At 48.5% G+C, this 18,212-nt stretch overlaps 6 protein-coding genes across 6 annotated transcripts; 2 read left to right on the forward strand and 4 right to left on the reverse strand.

Moving 5' to 3' along the window:
* Positions 1-963: 963 nt before the first annotated feature.
* E1B28_010722 (uncharacterized protein) lies at positions 964-6,289 on the reverse strand. Its single transcript, XM_043155697.1, has 12 exons — positions 6,155-6,289; positions 5,820-6,104; positions 5,312-5,756; positions 4,091-5,180; positions 3,663-4,035; positions 2,614-3,610; positions 2,424-2,553; positions 2,222-2,359; positions 1,837-2,168; positions 1,593-1,782; positions 1,176-1,538; positions 964-1,120 (listed from the first exon to the last, which is right to left on the reverse strand). Exons 2-11 carry the CDS (start codon positions 6,086-6,088, stop codon positions 1,399-1,401), a joined length of 4,104 nt encoding a protein of 1,367 aa, XP_043005479.1. The 5' UTR covers positions 6,089-6,104; positions 6,155-6,289; the 3' UTR covers positions 964-1,120; positions 1,176-1,398.
* Positions 6,290-6,405: 116 nt separating this feature from the next.
* Positions 6,406-8,071, reverse strand: E1B28_010723 (uncharacterized protein). The gene is made up of 5 exons (XM_043155698.1): positions 7,888-8,071; positions 7,705-7,828; positions 7,410-7,651; positions 7,219-7,304; positions 6,406-7,154 (listed from the first exon to the last, which is right to left on the reverse strand). The coding sequence occupies exons 1-5, from the start codon at positions 8,008-8,010 to the stop codon at positions 6,617-6,619; spliced, it is 1,113 nt and encodes a 370-aa protein (XP_043005480.1). The 5' UTR covers positions 8,011-8,071; the 3' UTR covers positions 6,406-6,616.
* A 141-nt stretch (positions 8,072-8,212) lies between these two features.
* On the forward strand, positions 8,213-8,673 carry E1B28_010724 (uncharacterized protein; the record flags this gene model as incomplete). Its single annotated transcript, XM_043155699.1, has 4 exons — positions 8,213-8,222; positions 8,274-8,297; positions 8,352-8,464; positions 8,515-8,673. 4 exons carry the CDS (start codon positions 8,213-8,215, stop codon positions 8,671-8,673), a joined length of 306 nt encoding a protein of 101 aa, XP_043005481.1.
* A 583-nt stretch (positions 8,674-9,256) lies between these two features.
* E1B28_010725 (uncharacterized protein) lies at positions 9,257-10,170 on the reverse strand (the record flags this gene model as incomplete). The annotated part of the gene is made up of 4 exons (XM_043155700.1): positions 9,257-9,389; positions 9,455-9,702; positions 9,750-10,038; positions 10,118-10,170. 4 exons carry the CDS (start codon positions 10,168-10,170, stop codon positions 9,257-9,259), a joined length of 723 nt encoding a protein of 240 aa, XP_043005482.1.
* A 3,215-nt stretch (positions 10,171-13,385) lies between these two features.
* On the forward strand, positions 13,386-15,161 carry E1B28_010726 (uncharacterized protein; the record flags this gene model as incomplete). The annotated part of the gene is made up of 1 exon (XM_043155701.1): positions 13,386-15,161. The coding sequence occupies one exon, from the start codon at positions 13,386-13,388 to the stop codon at positions 15,159-15,161; it is 1,776 nt and encodes a 591-aa protein (XP_043005483.1).
* A 336-nt stretch (positions 15,162-15,497) lies between these two features.
* On the reverse strand, positions 15,498-18,040 carry E1B28_010727 (uncharacterized protein; the record flags this gene model as incomplete). Its single annotated transcript, XM_043155702.1, has 13 exons — positions 15,498-15,727; positions 15,786-16,503; positions 16,560-16,640; positions 16,699-16,767; positions 16,829-16,855; positions 16,916-16,981; positions 17,040-17,129; positions 17,193-17,219; positions 17,282-17,458; positions 17,509-17,568; positions 17,628-17,705; positions 17,763-17,828; positions 17,885-18,040. The coding sequence occupies 13 exons, from the start codon at positions 18,038-18,040 to the stop codon at positions 15,498-15,500; spliced, it is 1,845 nt and encodes a 614-aa protein (XP_043005484.1).
* Positions 18,041-18,212: the final 172 nt, after the last annotated feature.

Consider the following 18,212-nt stretch of genomic DNA (forward strand, 5'->3'; position numbering starts at 1 on the left):
TACTCGGATGCCAATTGGGCGTCGCACACACACCGCCATTCAATCTCAGGATTCGCATTTTTTATCGGATCCGGAGCGGTCTCCTGGAGTATGAAAAAGCAACCTATCGTTACGCTTTCCAGCACGGAATCCGAATACGTCGCATTAACTCACACCGGCAAAGAAGCAATTTGGCTCAACAAGTTGTTATCTGAGCTAAGACTGATTTTACCGAACGCTGACAGGAGAACCAACGCAATGGACTTATACTATGATAATCAAGGTGCTATTCGTTTATCAAAGGACTCTACATTTCATGCATGCACAAAGCACATAGACATTGAGGCACTATTCAAATATTCAAACTCCACCTGGCACAGTGCCTGCCGCATGCCGAAATCAGCTAATTTACTTTGAACTCCCCATTTGAAAGCTGATTTTGACCTGATTTTGAGGCGAAATCAAGTTCGAAATAGACTCGAATTAACGTCGAAATACACATTTGAAATCAACTTTGAATTCCCCTATTGCAAGTTGCAGGGTGTCTAATAGAGTTTTGAGTTGTTGTCGAGACCAAGTCGAGACAATGCACAGAACAATCAAGGGCAAATGTATTGCGGATCCAACGTCGTCTTTCGTGGTCTGAGCTATGTACGAGGGAGCTGTAGGTTGGGCTGAGGGCAAGCGTTAGCTTGGCCAGGAACGCAGGAAGATCACGCTGCTGGGTGGGCGGGATTTTCCGACGATTATTTACTCTCTCGCAATAGTAGCTGTTTCTTCGCTTGTTAATATGTTGTTGGCTGTGGAAATACAACTTGACAAGAAATAATTCGATTGACTAGTTCTGAATCAACTGGGATGTAAACTATGTGGGTATTGGTAGTTTCTGTGCATTCAAGAAGAAAAACGAGATGTAAAGTTTATTGTCATGTGAGGTGGGTTGGTGGGTGTAAAAACGAGTGAAAGGTTCGAACGCTGAGCGAGCGTCGAACGTGGAGTACTGTGACAAGGCAGGAGCGATGAGCTTAGTCACCACTCTCGCTCTGTTGGAACCTCGATGCCGACTCATGCTTCGACGGCATCTGCAGTACAGAGATGAGTGCAGTGGAATTTAAGCTATGGGGTCCATAACCTGTTGCGTCTGGAACACGAGAGTCAAGACTAATATATTAGGTGATATAGACTATGTATCATACCTGGAATGCAAGAGTCAAGACTGAAGGCATGTTAACTCTCGTGTCCGGAAATATAGTATGCTTTTTACATAATATGTGTTAATGTCCGTTCGTTCACTCCAACAGCATTAAGAAATTCTGAGTAGTGATACAATATGCAAGGTGCTCTCAAGAAAAAAAAGGCGTCCTATTGGTTTGAGTATGCTGTAACTGGGCAATGGCAAACAATGAATTGAATTACTGTTCATTGAGACCGTTTCAGTCCTTTTCCAATGCCCATGCCAACACGAACAAATGTCTCAAGCGAAGCTTTGCCGTTGATGATAAGGTCTTCATCCCATTCTACCACACCAGGCTCTAGCAGAAGGACCACAGTAGATCCACCTATGACATAGGTATCGTGAGGTGATTTCTAAAGAACACAACGGAATCTCGTACCAAAAGCGAAATACCCCAACTCTTGACCGCGTTGAACCACTTGCCCCTCCTCCACAGTAATCTGGATGGTCCCCACCATCATCGCACCAATACACACCGTCATCACGCAACCGAATTCAGGACTATCGATTGGTACGATCTTTCTAACATTGTCACCGTAAACATCTAATGCGGTCCGAATCGCTTGTGGCTTGGGAATGACATTTCAGTTTTAGGTCTACTAGGATGTTTGAAAAGGACCCACATTTACGGTATAATACTCTCCCGAAATAGATGACATTGGCCCGATTGTTCCGTGAACGGGTGAATGGAAACGGTGGTAATCTTGTGGGGCTAGGCGGAAGATTGCTACAGCACCGCCATTATATCGTTCTGCTTGATCCTTGTATGCATCACCGAGCAGTCGGGAGACGGTGAATTCTCGACCTTTAATCCATAACCTGGTAGCATCGTTAACGGATTGAAAGGCCATCATACGACAGTCAGCAGCGCTGACGAGGCGGAAAGGATCATCTGGGGCTGCAATGGGCCGAGCGTCGGGTTTTAGCTTACGGTAGAAGAATTGATTGAATGTTTCTGGTGAACCATGTTTCAGGGAAGCACTGCCGGAAGATAACAGCGAAACGCACTGAATGATTCTATGGGTTCCAGCACTTCTTCCATGTTGAGACCATGGAACGCAATAAATCCAGGGATACCCTTCACCGATTCCGGAGAGTCGTATTTGATTCCTTGTTTGATTGACAAAGACTTCAGTAGTCGTCGAGCTAAGAACGTAAAAAACAAACGTCAGCAAGCCAACCCATCGGTTACGTGGGGGAGGTGCATTACCTCGACCACCTTCCAATCTACTCCTCATTCCCTTGTACAACAAACGAATCCCCAACCTCACATAAACCTGCATCTTTTCTTCCTCCAGTTGACCCGTCACTCGGTTCTGTACGATGATGTTTGCCGAGTTCTGCGAAAAGAAATTACGAAATCAGATGTGTTCGATATCCTCAAGCTAGAGACGGCTTACAGCACCAAGCTTATAATCGCCACTAGAGACCTTACCCAAGATTCTCGTGTACCACTTCCTCTGCGCTTGACTGGCGGTGACGAAGTTCTCCACCACAATCCTATCCACCTTGTTCCAATCCTGACTGGCACATATAGCTAGATGCGTAACGATGTCCATTTCAGCCTTTGAGCTTAGCCGAGGTCGATGACAGAGCGGGCAGTTCTTGACGTTGATTACGCGTTCAATGGAAGGTTCCGACGTGGATCCGTTCTGTCCTTCAGCAGACGCGGATGCTTTCCCCCCTTTATACCTTCGCATGCCTCTAGGAAATTTGGGCCGTTTCGTCACAATTGAAGTGGTGATCAATTCGTTGGCCGTCGCTGTTTTGGGAACGCCGGGTGGATATAACAAATCATTGTTCGAGGCTGAAGTTGATCCAAACGAGTACTCTTCAACAGGCATCTCCGCATCTGAGGATGATGTAGAATACTCTGTCTGAGGGGTAGATGGCGTACTCGAGGAAGAGGCGGCGACAGAGGATAAAGGTAGTTGCGATGCTTCCGTTTCGTAGGTTTCTGGTAGTAAAATTTTCTCGTTCCCATTCGCAACGACCGACGCTGACATCGACATCGATAATGGCGGGCCCGAGAAGTCTAAATCCTCCAAATTGAGTTCCTTGCCCTCCCGATCTGCGGCCATCAACACCGGCGTGACCGACAGACTACCACTTCCCCCATCACCTTCATCGACTCGTTTCTTCTCAGCGTCTGGTCGGCCGAGTTCAGTCTCAAGACACTGAATAGCCTCAAGTATAGTCAAGTCGTCTTGCTGGGGGGTTTTGTTAAATCGGGTGAAAAACGAGTTGATCGTGGAATCCGTGAGGGTAGAGCCAAGGGAATCAAGCATGGATGTCAGTTCAAGGTGGGATATATTAAGGGTGTCATCGGTGTCGTACTGCTTGAGGTATTGGTACCAGAAACGCTGGCGGAGTGCTGCATAGGGCTGGTATTTGGCGCTACCCGAAGAAGTGAGAGCAAATCCAGGAAACGTTTCTCATGAAAACTTACCGAAACTTGATAGTAGGGTTATGTTTCTCCCAAGGTACTCCCTTTTCCGTCGTCAAGGGCAACGTATATTGCTTCATCGGATGTTCACAGTCATCCATTGGGTACAACCCAGTCTCCGGATGAGGCTGCGGAGCACTATCCACGAGCTCTTTCACGTCAAACCTTGCATCCCCGATATAATCATTCGAGGACAGCTTGTCCCAATCCAAAATCGTCAGCTGGACCTTGAACGCCGTTTCATATCGCCGAACATGAAAGAGAAGTTTTTCGTCCCATACAGGGCTTCGGGAATGACGGATAACACGCGTTCGAAAGACTTTTTTACCAAAAGAGATGACGACAAAGGGGTCCATGTCCCAGCCGGTTCGTGTCACTGCAAAAACGAAATCATTAGCAACGAGAGTGTATGGAAAGAGGTGACCGCTCACTGTTCTTCAGCCTCGGCAGATCATCTGCACTCTGGATCTCCAGCATCACGATACCCAAGATGTCATTCTCGCCAGCCAAACTATACCCTGGCTTTTTTTCCTCCCTCTTTACCCTCCTCCTCGCCTTCTTTTGTTGCGGCTGCTTCTGCTTCTCATGATCTCCACCACTACTCGTACCTTCGGCGGCACTCGGAATAGAACTGCTACCTTCGCCCTCGCTTGCACTTCGTTGCGGTACAGCAGTAGATGAGTTGCGCCTCGATCCCCAGCTTTTCCGAAACCGCTTCTTCTTGCTCTCGTTCTCCTCTTCAACAGCAGCCGATGACGGTGCCCCAGCAGCAGCAACCACGCGTAAGGCAGGTGCAACAACAGCGGCCCCAACAGTCGCAACCGCACCAGAACTGGGTATTAGTGGTTGTGGGGAGGCCGTTAATGGATCAGCGGCATTCCCATAGGTATTCGCACTCGGAATGTCTATACTCAGATCGACCATTTGAGGGGTGGAAGACAACGTTGTGGGTGGAGGCGTTAAAACGTTTGAAATGGATCGCCTCGTGGGGAATTTGGGGATGCGAGGTATGATTCCAGATATCCGGACAGACGATGAGTGAGACCTTGTGATTGGTGGTGGTTGAGGAACAGGAGATAAGATAACAGGGGTTGTTGGTTGGGACGAGGCTGTAGGGAACATGTCTGCGGCAGGAGGGGTAGTTAAGGAGAGGATGGGCACAGGAGAAGCCGGTGTAATGTTGACCTGAGGAGATGGCGAGACAGAGCCTACTCCTCTAGGAAGGAAATAAGGTAAGGTTGCTGTTTCACGAGGTTGAGTTGGAGTCGTAACTTCAGTAGATGCCCTCGAACTGGGGGTTGGTGTTTTTATGTTCGACGTATCGTGTGGTGAACGCAGGGTAACGAGATGCTGATTCTCTTCTGCAGCCTCCGTTCCTATCCCTCCTTCGTCTTCTAAGTCCGACTCTGAGCCCTCTTCGTCTTCTTCGTCGGACGGGTCAGAATCGGAGGAGATCCCGCCGTCGTCTTCGTAGAGGGCGGGTTGGTCAGGATGAGAGCGAATCGTTCCAATACCTATTGTCTAGAGGAGAAGAGTCAGGAAGCAGGCCGTCAGCATGGCAGTTAATAAAAGATCAAAAAGGGGGAAACAGGGATAGGGATGAGATGGAGTGCGAAAGTTAAGATCAGAGATAGACATAAAGAAACACTCACCGGTGGGACAGAAACTAAAGAAGGCCTTGACCTCTTGGACAATTCCCGAAAAAGCGTTGCGAAATTTATATTCGCCTCTGCTTGCTGGCCGGGAGGAGAAACGAATCCTACTCTAATCTGTACTGAGCCTCGACTTGACGTATTTGACCTCGTAGACACTAGTGGCAATGAAACCACCGAAGTAGCCTCATTGACAGCATCTTCCCAAGCAAATGGCCTTTCGTCATCGAACCAGTCCTCTAGTAGGAATGCCACTTCCCCAAGATACTCTTTTCGAAGCACATCCTTGTCCCAAACAACAAGTTCGAGAGCACCGATGTTGTTGGCCAGAGAGATGTAGATTGGAAAGTCGAACGTCGCGTCTTTAGGCGAGTAGACGGGCTGGATGGTTCGTTTTATGACCGGAGTCTGGTGTCTTGACTTCAACAGAGATACCGTGACGAATCTAAAGCGAGAAAGTAAGATTAAGGTTAATGAATGAAGCGGTTGAAAAGATCTTGTGGCTCACGGGTCACTATATCCATTCCTGTCCTTCGCCAGCAAATCTCTACAACTCAGCACCTGAACTCTGAGAAACACAGCCGGATTTTCCCCAACGTTGGGACTAAGCGAGGTGTTCCTCCTGAACTTGGGCCGTATTCTTCTCCGCTTTCTCTTTGGTGTCGTCGCTGATGCTACTGCCATAACTTCCTCTCCATCGCTGACGCCTTGAGTGCTACCACCTGTGTTGCGTCTTCGAGGTCCAGATATCGACTTGAGCGCGGTCTTAAAGGGCATCACAAAGTTGTTTGATCTATGGGAGCTCTAAACGGTGATAAAGGTGATGTTTGAGGATAGCCTTACCTTCAAATAGCTAACGGTTAGAAAGATGGCACACCCAAGCTGAGAGGGGGGTAGACACGAATTTGGCCGTCGGGGCAGTGGGTTGTGGGCGCTGTTTCGAAAGGTCAGAGCAATGGAGAGCGCTGCGGCATCGTGGTCGTAAAAGTCGTAATCATGCATCTCGTCATGTAGCCGATTCAGAATATTTGAATTGAATTTGTCATCATATTTATGTTTGCTCTGCCTCTCACCTCATAATCGTCTTTCGAAGCTTTAGGACGAAAGAACATCCAGTTTCTTACTCAAAAGTCCAATACAATAACGAACAGGTGGCATTATTCGAACATTATCTACGAATGAGACCCAGTCAAAAACAAAAAGTTCGAGAAATCGTTAAACTAATGACAGGCAAACGAGTGTGTAGATAGTCCCTGTCAAAAAGGAGCGACGAAGAATAGAGGGGGAGGAAAAACTCGGGAGAATTTATGAGAAAAGCAAGGCCGACAAAACAATTCCAGCAAACGAGACACCTGTCATTCCAATGACGGCTCCAGCGCTCGCACCGTTACCATTCCCAGTGGTCTGCGCACCAGCTCCAGACTGCGAGCCCGATGGCTTGGTGTTACCTCGAGAGGAGGTTCCACTGCCAGTCACCGATGCACTAGCACTCGAACTAGTTCCTGTGGCTGATGCCTGAACACTCGCAATAGCAGTGTACAAGCTGGCGCTGGTGAACTGAGTGCAGCTAGAGCTAGGGGGAACACGGGGTTGGTACGGGAGCGACATGATAGGGCCTAGTGACTCGGGAGGTTGACTGTAAGTCACCGCTTGACCGTTGACAGTATAGACTCCGGGGAAGTCCTGATTATCTCCTAGGCACGATTCGAAAACACCCTTTTGCGCGTTGTTGGGGGCATTGTAGGCACAACCGATACGATCGAAGACGTGTTGGCAGTAGTCGGCCGCGTGAGCGCCGGCGGGGTCACAGGCCTTGAAGCAGAATGCTTCACCGCCCATGAAGCTAGGAAGTACAGATTAATGACTTCGTTGACAGACATAATTGACAATGATGGGAAAACACATACTTGTGCCATTCAATGACCTGTGTCCACTGGCCGCTCGGAGTGTTGAACTGCTGCGTATACAGGAGGCCTCCCATAGGGTTACCACGCTATTGCCATGTCGAAACAAGAAGCCAAAGATAGATTTCATCAGATGGGAAAAGACGTTCCGCTCGTCAATAACACACTCGACAGACGAACCTAGTCCCACTCACCAGGTCAGCACCATGCGGGTCCAATTCTCCTCCAGAATCACCGGTCTGGATGTTGATCATTGCCTGATCTATAAATCCAACAACCTGAATATAGTCGGGAGTCTTCATAAACTGCACGCCTTGCAGAGCATTGGCGGGTATGAGACGGGTTCCTCGACCGGGTTTAGTGCACCATGCAACTTCTTCGCCTTCCGTGTCGGCGATGGTGGAGTTAATTTTTGAGGGTGCCCATAAGCAGAAATCTGTGTCGTACGTTATTAATTTCTGCTGCTAAGAAACACTCTTGTTAGCTCACCGTCTATACTGTTAATAAAACCTGTCTGACAGAGAGAAGTCTGGCCTTCTGTTGTTGAGTTGCATTGGTTGTAACCCGCTTGTTCTCCGCGAATAAGACCGACGTCGCTATCTGCTTTATAGGGCTACCGACCACGGTTAGTTACGATGACTCCAGCAACGACGACGACGGGGAAAAACTTACAACGCCCGTGGGATAGGAAAACCTTTTCGAGGCGAGAGGTGTTGCAGGGTATGTGCTCTGCCCGACAACTCCAGAGACGATGAGGGCGGCGACGACAGCGGAAGAAAGAGTGACTGGAGACATTACAATGGGATGATGAAGGTAAGAAAGGAAGAAAGACAGGGCGGACCTAAAAGGGTGTTAATTAACGGACTTTGAACCTTGGACAGACGTCTGCCACCCGAATAGCAAGCCCCTAATTTCCCACGAGGAACCTACCTATAAATAGCAATTCTCCTCAATTAACATCTGTCTCGAGTTTCTACCACCATCTCCGCCGTCAACGATGCCCAAAGGTATGTGCTCATCGGTCCTCTGTAGCCCTCTCTCATCGTCGTCATCGGCAGCTTCAGTTCCGAAAGCCAAAACTAGTCTGTCTTTCTGTTTTGTTTATCGTCCTTCGACGCGTCTTATATACGTTGCAGAATCCGAGAAAAAGGTCAGAGCGCCCAGTGCTTGGAACCTTTACATCAAAGCCAACCTCAGCTCGTGGAAGGACGCTCATCCAGGTCGTCCCTTCAAGGACGCGATGGCTGCCGTATGGCTAATTTGTTTCGCCCCTCAATCGTCTAACTCGACGTTTTACAGTTGAAAGATCAGTGGCAAGACGCGCCAGAGAATCCGAACAAGGGTAAACAGGCCAAACCTCGAGCAAAACGTAATTCAAAGGATCCTTCAACTTCTTCGGAACCTTCGAGATCCTCACCTGGCGTCTCAAGTAGCGATGTGGCTAGTAGCGACGTTTAGTTTGGAGGGTACGTAGTCAATTATATGCGCATATAGTCGTTGGCTTACCATCAGTTGCTCAAGGACCTTGACTTCCGCTCGGATACTGGCTCTCAGCTTGCGATGTCTTTCTCTTTTCTCAGATGTGATCATGGCCGCTATATGGACGCTTCTCTCTTTCCTGGTGTTCGTTCAACTTCTCTCCTCTGCGTGCGCTGCTCCTCCTATTGCTACTATACACCGCTGCTGTTCTCGCTTGTCGTCGTGACCGACATTTTTCGCATGTATTGCTGTCCTCGCTGCCCGCTGTGTTCTCCCTTGTGTACTGTATTGATGTACTGGTAGAAATGGCAGTGTGCCTTATCCTCGCAAATCTTTGTCGTTCGTCGACAATACCTCAAATTCAACAGGGTCAACCGCATGGCGAAGAAGTTCGAAAAAGAAACAAGTCAATCTCAAAACGTTCCGTTCAGCATATGCATCTCCTGATGTACAGCGAAATGGGGGAGATATTATTAAGGTTAAAAGACCACGATTCCGTCATAGATATCACAGGCAAGATATACCTTGATATACTTACTGTGTTACATAAACAAATTTACCTTCAATCACTGTCGCAACTAGTCTCGGGATCGAAATCATTTGGGTGACTAGGACTCCGACGGAGGGTAGCTAATCGAGTTCTTTTGACTTCGGAGCGAGTAGGTCCGAAGTACCGTGGCGTCTCGAAACTCCAACTGAAGGAAAAGTGAAGCCCGAATTAACAACTTGAAAACAGTGGCATGAATGCAAGACAACTTACTCCAAATTTCCCTTCATCCAATGACCACAGGCTTCCGCATAGCGAGCCACATCCATATCCAGCCTCGACGATCCCCAAGAAGGTAACCTATCCTTAGCAGAGAGGTAGCGTTTCACGAGGGCCTCGCAGTATAACCCTACGTAATCGCAGGCGGATTGTAGACTCATGTTTCTGTGTTTCATGAGGAACGTGACGATGTTGTTGCCGCCGATGTCCTTGGCCTGCTCCATGCTCCAAGAGTAAACGTCCTGCGTATGCAATAAGAAATAATAACCAGACATCTAACGAGGCTTACATTGGCCCAACACACCATGTCAGTGGCAGCCCAGTACATTTCACGGAAGATTGGATGCTCAACCACTTCCTCCGGAAGACTGGTACCGAGTGCATATTCCACAATATCGAAGCAGAGGACGACTGCACTGTTGTTGCGACAGAGTCGAATAAAGGCGTCAACGTCAAGAACTTCACCACGTTCACGAAGCTCCGCTTCGGTACAGACTGCCCCGATGTAGTCAGCGCAGTGCCTCAAAAACCGAGCAGAGGATACAGGTTCAGCCGTCCTAAAGTATCTCTGCCTAAAGCTTCATATCAAAAACAAAACAAAGGTCAGCTCATTCCCTTCAAGCCTCTACAAATCGGTGAATATAAGTAATAACTTACTCTTTAGTTATCTGAGCAAGCTTGGACGAATTGCAGTAGTCAGAATTGCGCATACTTTCGAGAAAGATGTTCCCGGTGACCGCTACGTCTTTTCCGTTTTGTTCATCACTGACTTCGTCGATAATAAACAGGAGATTGACCTGAGAACCCCCCAGGGGAATGTAAGATTAACGACGAAGAAAAGGACGAAAACCACAAGAAAAAGCTTACAAAATCGCAACATGTTCTGAACTGCTACTAGCTAGTAGGGTGCAAATGGGTAAGTGTGTGGACGAGAAGTTCCGAGTTGCATCCTTGGGTAAAGTAGGCTCGTCTTCGATCGGTGAATACGCCGTAACTGTTGATCCAAGTGGAAGATTCGAGAGCTGCTTGATGGTATTGAGGATTTCTCGCCCCTTCGAGGGGACATATGGTCAGTAGATCGGGAAGGAGAAACTGTCGGGTTCTGGTAGTCATTTTGGAAAGAAAGAGGAGGTTCGATAGTGGTGGGCACAAGGCCTTGCTCTTTATAACCCACAGGTCCTTCCGGTTTCCAACTTAGTCAGTGGTCCCAAGCTTCATCGTCATGGAAAAATATTTTGAGAGATATGCTCCAGGATCTGGGATTAGGTTCAGAAACACGGAGGCGAAACCTGTTAGTAGCCGACTGGAGTCACCTTCTAAAAATGTGGTTTTATTTTGAGGTCGAGGACGTTCACTACACCACACCACACCCTTTCTGGAGTTCTGCACCTCTCCGTAAACGTGGCGGCTTACACGGCTAGATAATCGGTGAAAACTAGAACCTCCTTTTCAAGAGTGGGAACGAAAGCCAGAAACATTCTACCGCAAAGTCAAACCCGACTCTCGACACGTCGGTGCCCCACATGGTCATTCCCGCCTCGTCAGTCGTCAGCACTGCCGACTGTAGTATTGATGGCCTTTCAATCCGTTAATGATGCCTGCAGGTTATGGAGGAGTCAATGTGGGTCCTTCCAAATATCCTCGTACACCGAACATTGAAATGTCATTCCCAAGCCGGACCGCGCTAGTAGATGTTTACGGCGATAATGATAGATGGCAGATCGTACTGAGCAATACTACTTCAGTTCGGTCGTAAATGATGGTGTATACTGGTGCGATGATGGTGGACAGCGTCCAGATGACTGCCGACTTGAAGGTCAAATGGTCAAACGTGGTCAAGAGTGGAGTTATTTCGGTTACGGTACGAGATTCCGTGTGTCCTTTCACATAGGTGGACGTAGACCTTCTATTAGGGCCGGGCGTGGTAGAAAGGGATGAAGACCTTATCAATGCTCGACCGGTTGGTGGCATCGGAAAAGGATTGAAACCCTCTGAAACAATTATTCAATTCTTCGTCGGCCATCATCCAGTTACAGCATACTTAAACTAATAGGATGTTTTCCTTTTCATCTCGCATACCCTAGGACTACTCAAAGGACTTACAGGACTTTCGCAACACTTCGCAATCAAAACTTTTAATAATTAGTGCGGCCCGGCATTGAGAAGATGTCAAGAATCTGTCTAAACTAAACAATTGAGGGTAGGTATTTGGCAGCGGAGAAGAAGACGAACCGTCTATCCATAGTGTTGAGGGCTCAACGTCAACGTTCAATTTCGAGGTGCAGAAGCCGCAGGAAGGACGGTCCGAACGAATTATGTGCTTCCCACCCTCCCGCCTAGCCGGGGAAAACTCATGAAACCGGGAATTTATCGAAGACAGTTGAAGCGCATCACCATCCTAAATCCACCACGGCGAGGTTTTTAGAATCTCTCGATCAAGAACTCTGGAGCTAGGTGCGAATTAAGTCCACAGGGCACCATCGGCACCAAAGGAAAGCGCTGAGAAAAGCCTGGAGATGTGTTCCCCGCCTCCCTGAACGAACCGGTATTTGACTGTTTGTTTGGTGAGGCGGACCGTTCAGCTTGGAATGGTTTGCAGGATCGAGAATCAGAGGTGCGCAGACAGGTTACGGGATAATGGGAAGATTGTTCAAGCGACTATGGGCCCGTGGTTGTCGGCATCACTCGCGCCTCCGTGCAGACGAGTTCATCATCGAACACCGGTACTACTTCGTCCGTTGGAGATTCAGCGTTCGGACTTATTAGTGGGATATAATGCTGGAGCAAGAGTCGGTCGTAAACCATGGTTGTGTGGGCAAAGCGTTCTTCGTTGAATTCGCGACAGTTTTTGCGTACTTCCGTTAAAGATAGCCCGAAAATTTAGGGTGCGGGATATGATCCTGAGGAAAGCGTGAGTCGTAAACGTAAATCCTTCTGGCGGGGAGTCCGAGAAAAAGGGGTTCGGATTATCGGAATATGATCCTGAAGGAAGAGCTGGTACTCGCACCGACGCAAACCAGTTTCTAACAATACGGGGAAAGTCAGTTCGTAGATCTAAAACCATGGGACCAGATTGACGCACCGAGCAGCGAAAGTCCCCGTAAATCTCATCAAAGGGGCCCTTCATCAATACCGTCGGGTTCCTAACGTCTGCACACATGGTGCACGTCGAGCTCTGTGATTTTCGCGACGGTAAGTCTCAGAGGGGTGGGATATCACCATGCGGCGTGCAAAGTTTGAGTTTGAATGTTCAGCGATCGCTACACTGTGCAGATATCCCCAAAGCTGTCACCACTTCTCGCCCCATCTCGATTCTCCGAGTCAAATGTTGGAGTAGAAAAGAATCTATAAAAGCTGTTTATCATCACCGAGTCGCCCGACGAAGCAGAGACTCAATCACCCACCAATGGAATAGCTGTTGTTAACACGTAGAGTGCTCGGATTGGGAACGAACAAGTTGAAGATGGGAGTAGGAAGTCAACGCCGCGTGTCCTCTCACCGTACCGACGATTGGCGCCGGCTGTGTGCGTTACTCTCTCATAATGCCACCGAAAAGTTCCCAGATGGACACACAGTGGAATGAGATGAACTCGAGAAGTCTTCTGCGGCAAGTATTTGCAACCGTGATCATCGAGCTGATATCAATCGCGAACGGGTTCAGTATGGGCGAGTGGCGACCTAGCTCTTTTGGGACTCGTCGACATCACCTGCGCTGACACTAGTTGGGCGGTAATCAGTGTTTGTGAAGGGCGGTGATTCACGTCAAACAGCAATCCTCGTTCGTGTGAATGGCCCTGGCGGTTGAGGGAAGAGATGCGTAACTAGAGCGGCTACCCCCACCAAATCTTGTCGTCGTTGGAGACAGGTACGTGGCAGTTAATTTCGTCGACATTGCCATCCTCATTTCTCATTAAAAGTCCTCGCAATGCTACTAGACTCCCCATTTTCTCCATTCCTCAACACGAACTATGCACCCTCTGCTCGAGAGATCGGTCAAATAAACGACTTGCTCATCGATCCGGTTGAAAAACTGAGAAAGCTTGACGAAGAGATTTCACAACTTCAGGCGCAGCGCAACAGACTGCAGGCGTTTATCGACAATCATCGCGCCCTTATCTCTCCTTTTCGGAGGCTTCCTGCAGACGTATGGAGCGAAATATCCATCCAATGTTTGCCATCCCCAGAATTCCCAGTACGATCTATAGCGGAGGCACCACTCCTTCTCACAGCGATTTGTCGTCCATGGCGTGAAATAGCATTGAAAACTCCCAGGATTTGGAATAGTTTGCACGTCAACATCCCAGACAGACATCTCAAGGTGGACCTCGAACGATACGTTGCGATAATGCGGGCTAGACTCGATGGGGTGAAGCTATGGTTGCAGAGATCCGGGTCTATTCCCCTTAGGCTGTCCATCTCAGTTGGAGTTCCTTCTCCAGATCATGATTGGGATTGGGGTTCTCCGGTACACGATGAGGAGGTATATCATGCCGAAGAACTTGCAGTTGTCCTCCTTCAGCATTCTCGAAGATGGGAGACTCTTTCCCTCAATCGCGTTTCTCGCCAGGTTCTGCAAATGCTGGCAGGGGGAGATGCACCGCAGCTGAACAAGTTAATGGTTGTTTCCCCCCATCTTCATTTCTGGGGTAGCGATCCTGGTAGTCAATCCAACGATTTCTTTACGTCCGTAACCGATACTCTCGAGAAATGGCGCGTACGAGCTCTTCATACCGAACGAATCCCCGAACATGTCCTCGTCTCCCGAGCACCTCACTGGGCTCGTCTGACCGAACTTCGTGTCATCTCCCCCATCAATGATCTCCCGTGTCTTTTCATAAGCAAGATCACAGAGCTATGCCCTTTGTTAGTCCAATGCACTCTAAAATTTTCCCACTACCGTCATGACCCCACTTCTGGCCCAGCACCCGAACCGTTCTCTGGGCAACCCAGAAAGTGGTCGAACCTCCAAAAACTTGCTCTCAGCTTCCTCGGTTACTCCCCAGGCCGTCACGGTTCGTTGTTGCTTGATGACATCTCGAATACCTTTGGTGTCTTCACTGCGCCTTCCCTCACGGACCTTGGTCTTTCGTTATACAATTGGGATTACTCAAGTGTAGCGCTTTTAAAGCGGATACCCGAGACACCATTTCATCGATTCCTCCTCCGCTCGGGATCTGGAACGACTCTCACGCGTCTTGCCGTAGATTTACCCCTACGAGAGGATGTCTTGATCGATTCTCTACAAGTCTTGACCTCGTTGACGGAGTTGAAGATTGGTAGGGGCGGGGGTGCTGATGTCGAGTCTTGGGGTGGCTCTAGCTCTGTTGGTTCTAGAGATCGAGACCCACTCATCAACGAGCGACTGCTCCAAGCGTTGACGCCAGCTCCTCACAATAGCATCATCTGCCCGAACCTCAAAGACCTCGACTTATCGACCCCTTCCTCCCATCATGTCTATGCCCTCGTCAGGTTGGCCAGTTCACGAGCGAATGGAACTAGCAGAACGGCCAGATTGGAATCCTTTAAAGTCAGCTTTGGAGAACAGCTCAAGTGGGTGGTGGAGCTCTTGACTTGCCAGCATGTTCAGAGTGCTCTGGAAGAAGTAAGGTCGAAGGGCGTACGAGTTGTCTGGGAGTGGTCGGCTCCGCAAAATCGTAGGATAGATGGTCCCCGAGATGGAATGATTTGTGTTACTGATTAACTCATCTGTATGTTGGCTGAGGCCGATTCTTGTAGTTGACGATGTGTATGTCTATATACGTTCTTGCATACTCTTTAATTGTGGTACGAGGGTTGGTTGGCATTGGCACGCGATGAATTTCGACCTAGATACTCCTCGAACCGGACTACCTAGGTAGTACTTCCTTGCCATCAAATACGAGTGTATGGTCAGTTCAGTTAGAAACGTGTTTCATTTCCCGGATAGCAACGACAATACGACAAGATAGTGTAAAAATCAAGAGTACCAAGCAAAAAATAGATAGAGCGAGTCCAGCCCATTTGTCCTCCGTTGACTCCTTAAACGCCGTGGTGCGCCTTACTTCTTCTCCCTATCCCGACGACGGCGACCGGCTGAGTCGTGGTTCTGGCGCAGTCGAAGATCTGGTTTCTTTGGGACCACGATTCTCGAGGCTGACGAAGTGGAAGTAGGAGGAACTACATCTTTGAATTCGAACAATTCAAAGTCTTCGAGGGATCGAAGAGTACTGCAGCTCTCAATAGGTGGCCATGCCTGACCCATACAGTCGTATGAGCAAAACGGACAGACTAACGGAATCAAGTCATCAAAGTCCCGTTTTCGAACGAACGAAGGAGCTCCACTTACATTCCATCCGACTGATTTCTCCTTTCTTTTTTCCAAACTGTACTGCCACCGTCTTCCCACCCCACAACAGATCCCAAAGCACACCCGATGCATCACCCCTCCAATGGATATGACCTCTCATCGTCTCCGTCCCTTCAACCCGCCGACAGCCTTGCAATGATTCGACCTGGACCAAACTGTTCTTTACTGCCTTTTCGATAGCTGAATGGGCCATCTTCTTGGGGACCGGTTCTATCCATATCGGAGCTGCTCTCATATTCGTCCTAACCGGCAATCCAATCTGCATCCCACAAGAATCCGAAAGTCGAAGAATGCAACCTTCATCTTGAAGAGTTAGTCCTTTGAGAAACGCATCGATCTCGTCGGAAGTTTGGGAGGCTACATCGACAAGGTACACCTTCGCGACGAGTTCCATTGGTGACAGTAGTGACAACTCGTTCTTGGGAATGCGGAGTCCGAGTTGGTCGTTGAGAAAGAGTAAAAAGCCGACCTCCTTCCCCAAGTCATAGCTGGATATATTTGTTCTGTTTTGGGTTTGAGAAGCCCTCAGTCGAACTGGAGCGTGAATAACGAGACTATCATGATCGGACGCAAAGACTGTGAAGATGATATGAGAAGACTTGGAATTGTCGGGTGCGATCGTTTGGTACTGTCCGGATACTGGATCGAGTACATCCGTTAGCTGGTCCTCAATAGTCATTCGGTCCACTTTCCGGCGCTGCAAAAGATATCAACCAAAAGAGTAACGAGGGAATCGAATTGTCAGCGCATCACCTTAGTCGGCCTACGGAGTTCCACATCTTCATCAGCTTCATCGACAGGAGTTCCACCTTCATCGTTGTCTCGGAGTGTTTGCTAAATAATTATGAATGAGGATCACTTCACTAAAAGAGAGGCAGAGTAGAACGCCAACCTGATCGCCCGACTCATTCTCATAGACGGTCGAAACTCTGTAGAAAAGCGGGCTTGCTTCATCGATATCCTGTTCAATATGAGTGTCATTTCCAATCTGTCTCACACTGAACACAGGCCAAACAACGAACCATTTCGCCTTCTTTGTCCATATTGCTCTATTGGAGGTGGGTTTCAGAATAAGCATTAGAATTCGATCACTTAAGGGAATTTTTTACTTCAGTGTCATCATCGAGAGACGACGACACCCTGCTCTTCTTGCCCGTAAGTAGCTCGAAATAGCTCTGCAGTACAGCATCAAAAATTCGGCGCGGTGCGAAACTGACACTGAAGAATGCTCACGGCCTTATACGAATCGGCCATTCTTGAAAAAAACAAGACGTCCATACTGGACTTGTGCAATTCCGCCTTGAGTTCTTTGATTTCCTGGTCCTAAAGGAACACCCCAGGCCCATATCAGACTCGTACGATAAATTCTACGACACCATGGCTTACCTTCAGCAGTGATGCAGCACTAGATTTCTGCGAACAGGAAGGGTAGATCAACTGAGCATCAAATAAGATTTGCAGAGATGAATTTATACCTGGAGAACGCGTTGGTGTTCGACCTCAACGTGGCACACTTTCTCCTTCATGAGCTTGAGTTCATTCTCCAAACGCTCCACGATTGTAAGCGTTTCCAACGCCGATTGACTGGAAGCGTTTGAACCTTTTGTAGGAAAGGCAACTTGCGCCTTCTTAACTAGAGCGGTATGGCCATCCTGTGGCGCTGATATGTAAGATGAAGAACTAGTAGTTAACAAGACCGCACCGGAAGGTTGGGTACTGACAGCGGCAGCTTCGAAGAAGACAAGCTCGATGGCTTCGGTTTCTAAATGGCCAGCCTTAGTATCAGTTCGACGTACAGTTTTCTAGTAAAAAACCACACACCTCGGAATATTTTAGTGCCATTTCTGCCTGTGTACGCAATAATACCACTGGTCGAGCCTTCGGTAACCCTCGTGGGGGCTAACCAAGCAGTAATACGTGAGTCGTTCATAAAAGGTCCCCTGAGAACAAACCTACCGAAACCCTGTGAGTCCGACCTCCTTCCAACCGTTCTGACCTTCTTGGCTTTTCCATACCAGAGGGCTATGATAGTATGCATGTATAGTTTGTGATGGGAATCGTTATGTAAGAAAACCTACCACAACGCTATCAGCACAGCTTGAAGCCATAACGCGACTCTTCAAAGGCCGTTCTCGAGGCTGCGCCAACTTGATACCGAGTGGACTTGGCTGGAAGTCATCGAGGACTGTATTGTACGAAGATGTGCTATTGGCCCGACTTCGAGTAAAGGCCATCTCTAGCTTCTGACGCGTGACTAGAGCGTGAAGAGTCCGAGGGCTGGTGCACAAATGTCGATGGTCCTTCGAGAGTTTCCCCCAAGTTTCCGCAGAGGTTCAACGTTCAACAGCTACGGGTGCGTGGACATGTGGCGGTACGGCATGCTCAGATGAGAATACATAATCATAA

The sequence above is a fragment of the Marasmius oreades genome, chromosome 7 (assembly GCF_018924745.1).
Source record: "Marasmius oreades isolate 03SP1 chromosome 7, whole genome shotgun sequence".
Classification (NCBI taxonomy): Eukaryota; Fungi; Basidiomycota; class Agaricomycetes; order Agaricales; family Marasmiaceae; genus Marasmius; species Marasmius oreades.

What these genes read in the sequence shown, in the direction of transcription:
- E1B28_010722 (XM_043155697.1), bottom strand. Translation starts at nt 6,088, where the DNA reads ATGCCCTTTAAGACCGCGCTCAAGTCGATATCTGGACCTCGAAGACGC. An exon ending in TCTGCCGAGGCTGAAGAACA is followed by an intron (nt 4,036 to 4,090) that starts GTGAGCGGTCAC and finishes TCGTTTTTGCAG; the next exon opens with TGACACGAACCGGCTGGGAC. An exon ending in AACCCTACTATCAAGTTTCG is followed by an intron (nt 3,611 to 3,662) that starts GTAAGTTTTCAT and finishes TTCTTCGGGTAG; the next exon opens with CGCCAAATACCAGCCCTATG.
- E1B28_010723 (XM_043155698.1), bottom strand. Translation starts at nt 8,010, where the DNA reads ATGTCTCCAGTCACTCTTTCTTCCGCTGTCGTCGCCGCCCTCATCGTC. An exon ending in TTTTATTAACAGTATAGACG is followed by an intron (nt 7,652 to 7,704) that starts GTGAGCTAACAA and finishes CGTACGACACAG; the next exon opens with ATTTCTGCTTATGGGCACCC. An exon ending in ACCCGCATGGTGCTGACCTG is followed by an intron (nt 7,305 to 7,409) that starts GTGAGTGGGACT and finishes ACATGGCAATAG; the next exon opens with CGTGGTAACCCTATGGGAGG.